Source organism: Amphiura filiformis, chromosome 4 (assembly GCF_039555335.1).
Source record: "Amphiura filiformis chromosome 4, Afil_fr2py, whole genome shotgun sequence".
NCBI lineage: Eukaryota > Metazoa > Echinodermata > Ophiuroidea > Amphilepidida > Amphiuridae > Amphiura > Amphiura filiformis.
In genome coordinates this window covers 32,733,751-32,747,737 of record NC_092631.1, presented here as the reverse complement: position 1 = coordinate 32,747,737, position 13,987 = coordinate 32,733,751, and the positions used below count along the sequence as shown (strand labels likewise).

Here is a 13,987-nt window from a genome sequence, read left to right as displayed (position 1 = left end):
TTTTATTTGGTTAGTCAATTATTTGTCCCAGTCAAGCGTATTTATCCCATGTTTTATTTAGGCCTAGTCAATTACTTAAGTCCCATAATTTCAATATTTATATATCTAAAGATCAGTAACAACATGTTTTCTTATCCTGCTCTCCAAGTAGCCTGGTTATGTTTGTCATATTTGCAGTCCTTCCAAGCACTCCGAAAATAGTGCACAAGGTTATTTGCATTTCTTCTTACATACTTGTTATCAAATGTATATAAAACGATTTCAATTGTAATTGCATGTTTTCCTTTATGTCTGGTTCAATAACTCGTCATTATACTCTCATCATGAATGCCACAGTTTGATTAAACCATTTATACAACACAGCCTATACCAACATGCGACGTGGAGGATGAGATCGATTTAATGATTAATGATATCTCTACGTATAAAGTATTGGTTAGTAACGCACAGAGCGTCATATTACTATAGATAACTATCGATTTACATGAATTCTGTACAACGCATGTAAATAATAGCAGCCATGATTAACATTGCACAGAATTAAGTTACCGTTCTGTTTAGGAAAAGTTTAATTAAACATGAAACTGGAACATGAAGTTAAAAAGAGTAGAGGAATACACAACAATCTACTCTAATAACACTGGGAAAATATACAACTTGAGTGCAGCGATACCAACTTCAAGTCATGCCAGTAGTGCCTTTCTTATAGGCCTAAAATGGAGCATATAATTATTTTTCGTTTGATTGCGGAGACATGATATATCATTGACGTACTTGTCTGATTTGGATACGGAAGACGTAGGCCAGTGACATGCAGATTTATATTTTGATAGTAATTTTTATCTAAGAGCCACGGGATTTATATAGCCAGAATGTGGATATAATGGCCGTGCATTTGATTAACAAACCTATAGTCTTCACATATCCACCAGGAGATCCAGACCGAATCCTTGCCCCGCCAGCATCGGGAGCATCCAGCGAACAAGATGTAGATACATCAAACTCGAAGCTTCCACAAGATCGACTACCAACTGTAATTACTTTAAAAGACGGCACGTATAAACCAGGAAAGATTCAAACTCGATGGTTAGACAACTCATTCCAGCAGGCTTTGTTGAGAGCACAGGAGAGGTTGGCTGGTGGGTCTCTTCCGAGAGAACAGGAGGAATGGAGACTACCTCATGCGCCTGTTCCATCAAGACCTGATTTTTCTCGTATTGTACCTGTGTATGATGATAGAATAGGCAAGAGGCGGAGACGAGGGAAACATAAAAGACGTGATACATATCCAAAAGCCGTTAAGGTAAGATATATGACAAGGAAATATTTTTGATACTAATTTATTTGTAATTTCTTAATACATATAATTATTAAACGACATCAAAATGGATCAGCAAACCGACTGTATAAAGCTTGAAAAAGATCACCGATGCGCATGCGACAATTGGACTAAACCCCCGTATACTTGTTAAGAACATACTCACACTTGAAAGTTCTTACACTGAAATTGGAGACCCTCGAACTGAATTTGTATCCAGTGTTTTTTGGAGATTGGAGATCGAAGTTTCCACTTGCAGTGATCCTTACATGTATGATCTTTCTTTAAATGACGCTTCCAGGTTGATAATAATAGCATTACACTCATAAAAAGGCTATAAAAGGACAAAAAAGAAAATACTTCAGTAATTCTAAAAGAAATTTCAGTTGTTCAGGACAAGAGTAGCCTATAAGCTTCTCTATCTGACTTTTCTTTTAAACATTTCACATTTTACCAAAATGACAGAAAACCGAAATAATTTTATTTTCAGTAGCAGTTTAAATCCAAAACTCAAGTGAAATAACAAGAATGATAGAAAGATATGAGCCAGGTATTTTGCTAATCCCATTTTATATCATCTGAGACTATTATACCTATATTATATATATAGTCTCAGGTATAATAGTCTCAGATATCATACTCACCTGTGCACCTCTGTGGAAGATTTTGGAAATAACTTCCAAAGGGGGAATATTTCAAATGGAATTAGCATACAACCAACTCTATTTGAAACGCACCCTGGAAAAATCAGGTTGAATCTTTCTCAGAGGGTGTATGAAATTCAAATGGAGCTTCCTAATGTGTCCATTCCCTTTAAAAATCATACTCCTCCTGTGAAAGATATTTCCGAAACCTATCACAAGGGTAGTGTGGATTTTAAATGGAAAATTATATATAGAGCTCAGCCCAACAAGCTAAACAAGATCAAAGGAAGCTGTTAGTAAAAATGAATTATATAAAAGAGCACAAAACCCAGGGAGCAAATACAGGGCAGAACCAACAAAGACAACAAAAATTCATCTAGGCCTAATGACTGCGTAAATATACGTCCAGGGAGTTCCAAAAGTTTCTTTTCCATTTTCTCTCACAGATATATTATCAAAATACAAAATGTCATCATGGTCATCGCGATTTTCGGTTTTGCGATCGCGATCGTTACCTTTTCAAAATGGAACTAAGAGACAGAAAACGCATAGCTTTATAAATCATTAAGATATTTAATTGCCTGCTCAAATATTTAGACACTGTAATATTTGTGTATCATTTTCAGTTATGCATGCAGTTCATAACAGTGTCCATGTGTTACTGTACTTTAATTAAAGTGGTACACATAATTAACCAATTCTTTTGTATTTGGTTTATTGTATTTGGTTTGTAACTTTACTTTATCAGGCATTAAATAATATTATCTAAATACGAATACAACCTTAAACAGGCTGCAATTTACCATCGGTATCAGAACCAGTAGGCTTATACTGCATACTGGCACCCGACAATTAATAACCGTTTTCAAATAACTCCAGGATTCCCTTGTTATTATAGTGTCTCTGCAATTTTTTTACAATTTTAGCCATTGAATTTATGAACTGCAGTGTCTGAGTAACAGGGCAAAAGAGCCAAAGCCCATTGAACCATGTTAACCTTGACCTATTTTGTAAAACCGACCAACAGGTAACAAAATACTTGAGAAATGGCAAACTATTCTTTGTTTAAAATGTTGTTCCAAGCAGAATAATTTGAGACCACTTTAATCAAAATCGGAGCATTTGTTATTTTTAACGCCTGTGGACAACGGTGGAGACTAAAATTTGACATTTGACCTTTATGTCTATAACTCAAGAACGGTACATCGGAGATACACTGCAAAAACAAGTGTTTATATTTAAATACCATATTGTGTTTATTAGAGCAACACTTAATAAACACATAATTCATGTTAATGTTCTAACACTAATGTTCATAAATTAACACTTGGTGTTATATTACAAACATTAATGTTTGTAATATAACACCAAGTGTTAATTTATGAACATTCGTGTTAGAACCATTAACATTAGTGTTAGACCATTAACATGAATTATGTGTTTATTAAGTGTTGCTCTAATAAACACAATATGGTGTTTAAATATAAACACTTGTTTTTGGGTAAATGAGAAAAATACATTGGTATGAATTTTACACAGAATCAACCATTTTGACCATACTATGGCCAATACCTGCTTCCGTCATGAGACTCATGACACCTGTTGTCATGTCAACATTTGACAACCAATTGCCTGAGGCAAATGTCACTTTCTGGAAAGCGGGACTGTACAAAGTTACCTCATTCCTTATCTGAGTCATAGCCCTTGGCTGTATGAAAAACTGGTAAAATGGTCATATCAGGGACAGGGAAAGAAATCCTTATGAAACAAAAGTTATCAAGAATAATTGCATAAAACTATAAGGGACCTGTAACGTATTGGAAACCATTGGAGAAGGACATAATACATTACGCTCATCACTATTTCATCAAATTAGGATGAGAAATTGATAAAAAAGATCTTTTTTCCACAGATGTCGATATAATGCTTTGGTTATAGTTTACGGATGAATAAGATAACATTGAACTTTCCCCCATTTTATTCCAGGAGAAATCATCAGAGCCAGAGTATATCTTGCCACCAATTCCTATTCCAACGTAAGTTATACATTAATCCTAGAAGCTAATACAAACATATGACAATTAAAGATATAGACTAGAGTGCAATATGCACCTAAAATTCTAAAAAATAACATTATATATGCACTGTCATTTGCGTCAATCCGAGCTAATCCCTCTTGAAATATGGGGGGGCAATCAGCCTAAATTGACAAAAGGTTACTGAAAAGAACAAACTATGGGTCTTTTTTCACCATCAACATTTGATTTGATTTCATATTAATTTTGACAGTCAAGTGTTATGGTACAATTGCAACAAATTTGGTGGTAGCGCGCGTTTTCCATATTCTGGGTGCATTGGAAAATGCCAGTGTTGTAGTCGAGGACCTCATGTCCGAGGCCAAGGCCAAGGCCAAGGACTACACTTCCGAGGCCAAGGACTACATGTCCGAGGACCAAGGACTTCAAAACTGTCCTCGAGGAGTCCTCGAGGCCAAGGACAGTACTCGAGGACCACAACACTGGAAAATGCACTGAATTACACAACGTATGTGTTCCTCGCACAAGCTATCACATACGAACGCGCGGATATCAAAAAATGGTCATCTTTTGCCGAAAGGTGGGACAGGGGGACACGTCCCTTAGGATTGACTCCCATGTGCACTGTACATAGAAATGCGTGGATGTGCGAGAACTGGCTACCAAAAAGAAAGAAGAAGAAGAAAAAAAATCCATACTAGAGGATATTGGAATTACAGATTTTTCACAATTGTATAACAGAAGTGGAAATTTGTAACTTTTTGTTTACTTAGAGATTTTTCCATAGAAGATGTCGGAAATTAAACTCTTTTTTGCCCATTTCCGTGACAACTCCACGAAATAATTCGAAATATTACAAGATTTCATAGGAATTCCAGCTTTTTAAGTTTCGTCCATTTATACTCTGGAAATCCGAGCACGGCATTTATAAATTATTTTGATCCTCTATTAGAATATCGCGTTATCGGAACACGCGTCATCTATTCTATCATTGCATATATCATGTTATATTGACGAAATAGCAGATTGAGGTTCAACACATATGTTGTGTTATAATGATAAATGATTAATTTCATTTGAGGATTGAATATTATTTATATATTGCCAGAGGGCTGTTTAATTGAATATCCATCACTCACGTTTGTATAACATTAGTATGATCAGCATTCAGCAACATAAACAGAGGTGGAAAGGTCTTTTTTGTAAATGTATATATTTCATTCTTGCGCGATTGTCTGGGGCTATACTTGAGGGGACCGACCATGATGGGGGGGTGCACCGGGCATGGGGGGTGCACAAGCTGTTTTTGGTCATTTTCCTATGGGATTTTTTCTAAATGCTATATTTTCAAATCGCACCCCTATGACGCCACTGCATGTAGGCCTACTTGGGATGGTGTATACATGTAGGTTCGTAAATGGGTTCTCGCAACATTACAAATTCTATATACAAATGTTCATTCCGTTTTAAATTGCTGTTTTGTTGGGGTCACCACATCTTGCCGATAAACACACGTCACGCACAAAATCATGGTCACCTCTTTACACGGGCCCATCAGCTTTATCGTGCCTACCCCCGGTGCCTACCTCAAGACGGGCCACTCTCGTGGCTCAACTAATATTTAACCCGGATTCAGTGCCCTCCATAAGGAAAATCGAATTTGCCACGCTCTTTAATACGTAGCCTATAAGCAATATTAACATTCACATTACATATATTTGCGGTACTTTTTTTCACAGTTTATATCAGAATGCATTTTCTGATATGTCCACAAACTTCCCTTCGACAAAACTCAGTAAAAACATCGTGACGTCATCCCAGCCAGTATATCTACCATTCGTTGGTACAGCATCTCTTCACCCTAAATCCATGACAAGAACTATCGTACGTGAACCATATCATCCTCTGCCAGAACTCTGCCACGGATGCAGAGGTCTCACTCATTTACATGATTTTAAAGGATACTTATATTTGGACGGTGATGAGTACGACGATAATGAAGGGGCTGTGAGTGAGAGTGGCAAAGGTGGTTCTTTATACGATGACGAAGCGGAAGGAGAGGGAATGATGGGAGCGGTAGGAATACCTGTTGGTGCCACTGTATGTCATGGATGTGCAATAAGTGAAATTCCTCAGTAAGTAAGATCTTAATTCTTAAAAAGTATTCCTTACATTAAAGTGATTAAACCCTCAATATAGAGAACTCAATTGTTGGGTACATTCTTGTATCCACCCTTAAAAAACGGCACGACATTGTTTGATTTTGTTTTCGGTTCTAATCTTCATCTTTTTTCTCGGTATTTTCACTTGGAGCCGAGTGAGTTGATCAAAGTTGAATATTCCGAGAATACGAGTTACCTCTTGATTTAACTACGCGGCTTTTCTCATAGTGACGAATAAAACTGTTCCTTTGTTTTATACTGACTCTAGAGGGCGACTCTATCAATTTAGAGAGAAATAAGCCTACGAACACTATTCCTGGTGGTTTTCACATACTTACGAAACGAATATAGGCCCATAAACCGTCCCTTTGTATTATGTAGACGTTAAAGACATTTTGGCATTTACAAAACCGCTTTTTGCCAGGGCGTTAGTACCGCACTCGGCAAATCTCATAAGGATATCACGGGTTGTGACATTGGGACAGTTTATAGTAATGCACCATTCGTCGGTACATAATGCAGTCGAGTAATTGTTTGGGATGTTGGTGTTTTTAAAAGCAATTTTTGTTTTAGTTTTGAAACTCAATTAAGTAAGTCCCCAATTTCCGATTTGCTTAATTGAGTTCCAAAACTGACACAAAAATTGCTTTTAAAAAGAACAACATCCCAAACCAACTCGACTGCATAGCCTATACGAAACAGTAGAAAATCTGACATAGCTTCTGCTCCATGTTCATTGATCCTTAGAAACAAATTATCTTTATTTGCCATATAATTTTCTTTTCATATTATTTCGTTTTAATGCTTTAAATCCTTTGCATCATCTTTCGGGGCTATCTAAATCTTCACACTTTTAATAATTATTTTGATTTGCAGTTTGCATTATAACAGTGTCGATGGGAAATCCGTGATTGGTATAAACACGCCTGCACCGAGCCAGTTCTCATCCAATGACAGCGGCCATTATGACTCTATTAGCCAATCGCATCACTCGGCTTCAATAAATGGTAAGTATATCCGATACCACCCTACGCGTATACACCCACCCTTACACACCCTCCACCTACACATCCCCCCCCGCCCAAACACCCTCACCCGCATCCACACCAACCCCTACACGGCACCCTAGAATGTTTTATAATAGGAATGAAAGAAAAACAAAGACACAAACAACATTCTTACGCACACATACTGTGGACCTTCTCTGGCAGTTATGAATACCTGCTGTTTATATGCGTATTTGACTTATTTGGTAATACAGTTTAACTACATAAACAGCCCATACCCCACTATACCCACCCCACCCTACCCTACCCACAAACGCCGCGCCGTAAACACACCCCGCCACACTGCATCCACCCTACACGCCCAACACATACACACGTCACAAATCTAACATAGGATGTATACGCACCAATGTAATTTTACCAGGTCGCGGAATATCTTTGTGGAATACTCGCTTCTCAAATTAGCGATAACTGTCAACGCATAATCCCCCCGACAGGCATGGTGCACACATACTCAAACTTTAAAACGGGAGTTGGGAAATTCCCAAACAATATTAAATCAGTCGTCTTCACCAAACCCCATTATAATGTGTTCCTGTGGTTTTTACCCTTTGTCTCCAAATTGTGTATAGAATTTTTCACCTCAGTATTCCTGACTATTGCATAGATTGATGAAATTTTCAGTGGAGGAAACATAAAAAAGGCCACTAGTAGTTCAAATATTTCCTTTCTTGTAGTACATGTAATGTCACTCCAAGTAATATGTGGACCGCTTATAAATTTTACATACATTTGTATCATATTAATTTACAGGAGCAGTAACCAGAGACCCTCCAGATGGCGCTAAAAACGCCGACGAAGTCCTCTTTAGTGTAGAGAGGATATCTGATCCAGAGGTACCGATTCATCAACACACGAAACCAAGACAGAAACCACCCAAATTACCGCAATGGATTATGGACTTACTCAAAGACCCTCAATCGGAAAATGCTGCTAATAAGATAAGACACTACGAAGGTCAGTAATAGAAGTATTATGCGTTATGCCAAGACTACATTACGTTGCAAGTGTCTTACATAAAATGTGATATTTCACCAAATTATTCAAATCGATGGTATGACATATCATTATAAACAAATGCGCCAGAAAAGTATATAACAATCATGCTCTTTATTTATGCAAATAACTAATTTCCATGCTCTCTTTCCTCCAGTGGAGTAAGGATTTCAGATGATTTTAATACATTCAAACACATAAATTTGAAACACATATTAACACGTTTGTTTATCTAACCAACATAATGAACATATTATTAATTTTCTATCATTTCAGATCATTGTTACGCATGCCAGCAAGGTAATTCATTACATCTATATTAAATATTGTATTAAGTTTAATCAACATAACATGATTAAATTGTGCTATTCATGGTTCTTCTTTACATGCAGTATATCATGTATATTAAGAATAACGATTAAGCATCATTAATTTGATCTCGTGCGCTATATAGTTTATAATATTTGAATGTTTTTATGTTCCAATGCACAATGCGTAAGATTATTTCCATGTCTATATACGATTTCCTACACTAACATTGACTTCATTTTTCCCGGTCAATTCAGCCCTTCGTCAACTATTACCAGACAATCCTATGCTCCGTCAATTCGTGCCGGAACCTGGCAAGTTTCTTGGTGATGACCTGCAGTATTTCAAACATAGTGGCCATGGGGTAGACAACTCGGAAGCTGCTTCAACGTCGGGAATCGGAACGTCTATTTACTCAGAAGGTTCGTGAAGATTTATTTTTCATTTTTTAAGAGGCTCCACATTGTAGACCTGATGGTGGAGTCTATTTTAGGGGACATTTTTAGTAGGCCTATTATTGTGATATTTTTACAAACGTTGAAATTATGTGAGACAGATTCGTTTATTGTCTCGTTATTTTACAGATTTTGACATTGTAATTGATTCTATTATTTACTAGGACTTTTTATTTCTCATTTATTAATATTACCACCTGATATCTCTTTATGATTTAATATAGAATGCAAATCTCAGGGCAGCATTCAAATTATCCCGGTTCGCGCGTGCGCAGACGTTTGGTAGAGATGTAGTCTAAGAAAAACTCCATATGGACATTATGACACATTAAAAGTGTTGTTCTGTTTGGTTTTAAATAGCTCCTAGCGAGAGATCCGATTATACACTGTTTGAACAAGAGCGATAACCGCACCATAGCTGAACCATGTGGCTTCGGCAGTATATTGTGGTAGGCCTATACCACTGTCATCATTGCATTTAAATTTCAGCTCAATTGAAGCATTTTGAAAACTTGACATTTGACCCCTTTATTGCCCCCTTAATGACCTTAAATGAATTTTAAAATATTTTAAACATGTTTAGAATGTCATAAGGATCATTGCGTTTAAATTTCAGCTCAATCGGAGCATTTTGGAAAACTTGACCTTTGACCCCTTTATGACCCCTTAATGACCTTAAATGAATCTTAAAATGTTTTTATAATGTTTAGAATGTCATAAGGATCATTGCATATAAATTTCAGCTCGATTGGAGCATTTTGAAAAACTTGACCTTTGACCCCTTTATGACCCCTTAATGACCTTAAATGAATTTTAAAATATTTTTAAATGTTTACAATGTCATAAGGATCATTGCATTTAAATTTCAGCTCAATTGGAGCATTTTGAAAACCTTGACCTTTGACCCCTTTATGACCCCTTAATGACCTGAAATAAATGTTTAAATGTTTTAAACATGCTTAGAATGTCATAAGGATTATTGCATTTAAATTTGAGCTCAATCGGAGCATTTTCGGTTAAAATGACCTTTTTTGACCCCTGTGACCCCAGGATGACCTCTGACGTTTGGAAATATTTTTATTATATTCTTTATGTTTTCCTCTTTCATATGACACCACTCATGGGGTCATACCTTCGTGGCATTTAGAGATATGTCCATTTCAGACCAAATGGTTAGTCAGTTAGTAAGCTAGTAAGTAAGTAAGCTAGTAAGTAAGTAAGCTAGTAAGCTAGTAAGTAAGTAAGCTAGTAACATTCACTCATATAGGCTGATACCATTTCATGGTTCAGCAAAAATGTATATAATTATGTCACAAGCAGCTAAAAATGTTTAGTATTCACCCATCTGCTCCTAAACCTAGTTTTGAGATTATCTCGTGGAAGAGTGGCAAACAGAGGATGATTTTTAAATCATCCTCTGTTTGCCACTCTTAAAAGCACTTCCCAGCAAGTCTTGCGGTTAGCACAGCTGTGTGAGTGAACATGACACCACTGCCCGCCCACTGCATACACACGTGCATGGTTAAATTTGAATTTGGACAGATATATTTACAATAAAAACACCTTCAAAAGGTTGGTCGATTTCACATTTTATGTTATCTACAGAAGGTGTGAATTATCCTTCATGCACATCACTTTAGATCTGAAATCGACCAAGTAATAATGACACACGGGCAATTCTAAAACAACATCTTTTGCACAGAGTTCAATGGGATTTGAAAAGTAAAGTGGCAGTTGAAACTCTAGTGATGATACTTTTACAGTGCATGATGGGGCTTCCTTAAATCATCCTCTGAGTGGCAAATAAAGTGGCAAGTAAACTGAACACCATTTTCTCTTTCGTGCCATGGGTGCATATGTTAGGATACTAGTAGTACTAGTAACTCATTCCTCATTCCGTCATTCGGCACCAGTGCCCCTAGCATAACGTATAGTAGTGTTTGCTAAGCACCTTATTAGAAAAAAAAATCAACATTCAAAATGACCTTCTTCCGGGCCATGGTCCACTCACCACATGCTCTTTTTTTACAGGTGATATACAGCGATTAGACGAGTTGGAAATACTTAAGGAGGAGGAAGAAGATGCCAAAGAAAGGGAACGAAGAGAAAAGGAAAAGCAAAAAGAAGAGGAAATAATAAAGAAGGAAGAGGCGGAGAAAGAAAGAAGAACAAACTTATATAAAGGTATGTATCAAGTGTTTATTGTAGGATGAACGCCGAACCTTTTGATTAAAACTCTTGTTTAGATATTAGGCCTATTAATAAACTTTCCGGATTTTTTGTAATTGAAAAGTTATCAGTCAAAATCAAGACAGAAAACGACTGTTTTTATTTGCATAGGCATACAACTAAAAATCGTCGGCGTAGCACGAATCTTTCTATTTCTTTTTGAGTTTCAGGTTCTTTCAGCCTATTTTCATGATTTTGTGCACGTCGGTCGTGTGCTTCCTTCATTAGAAACCGTTATAAATAAGTATACTTCTTGTTGAAAATGGAATTATATTGATACTAAAATTGGTTGTTGGTTTTTGTGTTCAAATCTTTAATATTCCAGCACCAAAAGCATTCAAACCAAAGAAGATTGAAAGCAGCGTAACGACAGGGGAAGATCCATTCAGCAAAGAACGCTCATATAACATCCCAAAAACCAGTGGCTTCAAAATCAAGAAAAGTGACAAGGCACCTACTTCTCACGTGGATATTAAAAGAGGCGAAAATAATTGGAAAGCGCCTGATAAGTTTGAGCTCAAGAAAGGTGAGTATTATTACGATTAAATCCCAGTGGACTTTGCTCCCATGCACAATATAGACCAACTAATGGCTATGGTTTTCTATTAACCCACCCAGAGTCACCGCAAGATAATAGCTACATATTCCTTAAGCAAATCCGTCTTAAATTACCCACAAAGAATGAGGCGGCAATATCACGTAACTATCTCTTCCAACAAATCCAGTCTGCCGGTCAATCATCTGTACCTCGTCTTTAGCGTGATATGCATGATCGCCCGGTATCCTGAATTTGTTTGAAAAACGTTCCACGATGGGTTGAATCTGCTATGACGGGTGTCATTCTGGAATCATTAGAGATGAAGGTCACTTTCTGGAAAGCTGGACTGAAAATGGTTATCCGATTTGGCTTGTATGGCAAACGGGTCATCGTTCATTTCATGGAGAGGGAAAGAGCTAAAGAACAGTTTCTGACAATTCACCTTTTCGGTAAATCCCATAAGCCTTTGCGAGTACACCTGAGAATTCGTCATTTGACGTCACGCCGACTTGCAATGCGCAGTAACGATGTTCGATAAACGATGTGCGCATCGTCAAATGACGAGGTGTCAGGTGTACTCGCAAAGGCTTATGGGATTTACCGAAAAGGTGAATATTAAGGGACTTGTATCAGTTCGGCAAAGCCTGCTTTGCACATGCGTAGGCCTATAGTTTTTATTTAATTATCAGTGAAGCTTATATCTGACGATGTCTCACTTTTACCCCAAGAGATCAGAAAGTTAGGGCTTACTTGGGAGACTCTCTTCGTCTCAATGATGAGGATATTTATAAAAGATTAATTTTGATACAGCAAGACCTCTAGCAATATATAGGTCTTTGGCAAAAGGCATGTGAGGTATTTTCCCGATGATTTGATGTAATTACTCGTGCTTGATACACACACAGGGCCTTCTAAAGTAACCAAATCAGACTGGAATTTCTCGCAAAGGAAGGAGCGTTTAAAACCAGAGACGCCTCCTCCACCACCCCCTCCTCCGGTGAAGAAGAAACCATCCACCGTACCTATTGTGCCTAAGAAGAGAGAGCCACTCGAACAAATAGCGTCACTTAGGGAACCGATAGCATCGCAACCAAGGAGAAGGAAGGTAAGAGACGCCCATCGTGTTTGTTACATAAGACTTTTTAATTTGTCACGCTTTAGTTTAGTCTCTCAGGCGACGGTTGTTAAACACCTGTTATCTTTTTCGAAAATAAAATTGTCTTGGCAAGCTGTTGGCAAAAGTGTCTTACAATAGGCATATCCCCAACAATAGAAAACTTTTAAGTTTTAAAAAGAAATAAAAGAAACGTGTCTGGACTGAACGGGATCCGACTTATTATTAATCGAAAGGTTGTGGGTTCGAGCCCCGGTGACACTATCGTGTTGTGCCCTTGAGTAAGGCACTTTATCTCGAATACTCCTCTTCACCCATGGTTACCGACATTCTTAAATACTGGGAAAGTAACAGACTCACTGTTGAGGAGGTGTGGCGATCATGGTGGAATCTGGCCTAATCGCTAACGAAAGAGATATGGGCACTCCCCGGGGGCATTCCGTCCTGTAATTAAATGCAGGTTCGACTCGTTTACCTTTATACCTTGGCTGAAGACACAATTTAAGACACATTGGCTGAATATTTAGACATAGGCCTACAACCAAAACGCACAAAATCAAGACGTGTCTCAAAACTGTTTTCAAAAGACATGTCTTAAATTTTAGACATGTCTAGCAAGGAGATCTGCCTTTTTTAAGTTGTAGTATATATAGTCTTACATGTGGCTTTGTGTCTCAATATGGAAATGTATCCAAACTGCCATCAAAATATGTGTCCTAGATTGTGTCTTCAGGCAAGATACGTGATTCTATTGCATTTTTTTTTATTATTGAAGAGTGAAGACATGTCAAATTGCAAGACACGGTTTTAGAATAGATGTTAAAAGTAAATTAAACCTTTTTATATATTGTATTATAACAGGTCTCATTTTTTTCAGTGCTTTTAGCAAAGATTAAACTTGTTGAGCAACAATATTGCTTTATTATAATTTCCCCAAACCCCAAAATGTAATCTTCAAAAATCAAGGCATTCTTAAAACCACACATTTTCAAGGAACGCCTCGATTGAGAAATTTCATCAGTAATCAATTTCTTACGAATTTGTCGATTTAGGTTGAGGAGAAACCAGCGGAAAAGAAGAAACCACAACCACCGGAAAAGTAAGTATTTATTTGAACCA

The 13,987-nt window shown here is 37.2% G+C and overlaps 1 protein-coding gene across 1 annotated transcript; it reads left to right on the top strand.

Annotated features, from left to right (window-relative positions):
* Nucleotides 1-430: 430 nt before the first annotated feature.
* Nucleotides 431-13,971, top strand: LOC140150128 (uncharacterized). Its single transcript, XM_072172133.1, has 11 exons — nt 431-1,303; nt 3,949-3,998; nt 5,738-6,133; nt 7,037-7,167; nt 7,981-8,184; nt 8,500-8,523; nt 8,790-8,954; nt 11,019-11,171; nt 11,542-11,742; nt 12,660-12,859; nt 13,921-13,971. Exons 1-11 carry the CDS (start codon nt 884-886, stop codon nt 13,969-13,971), a joined length of 1,995 nt encoding a protein of 664 aa, XP_072028234.1. The 5' UTR covers nt 431-883.
* Nucleotides 13,972-13,987: the final 16 nt, after the last annotated feature.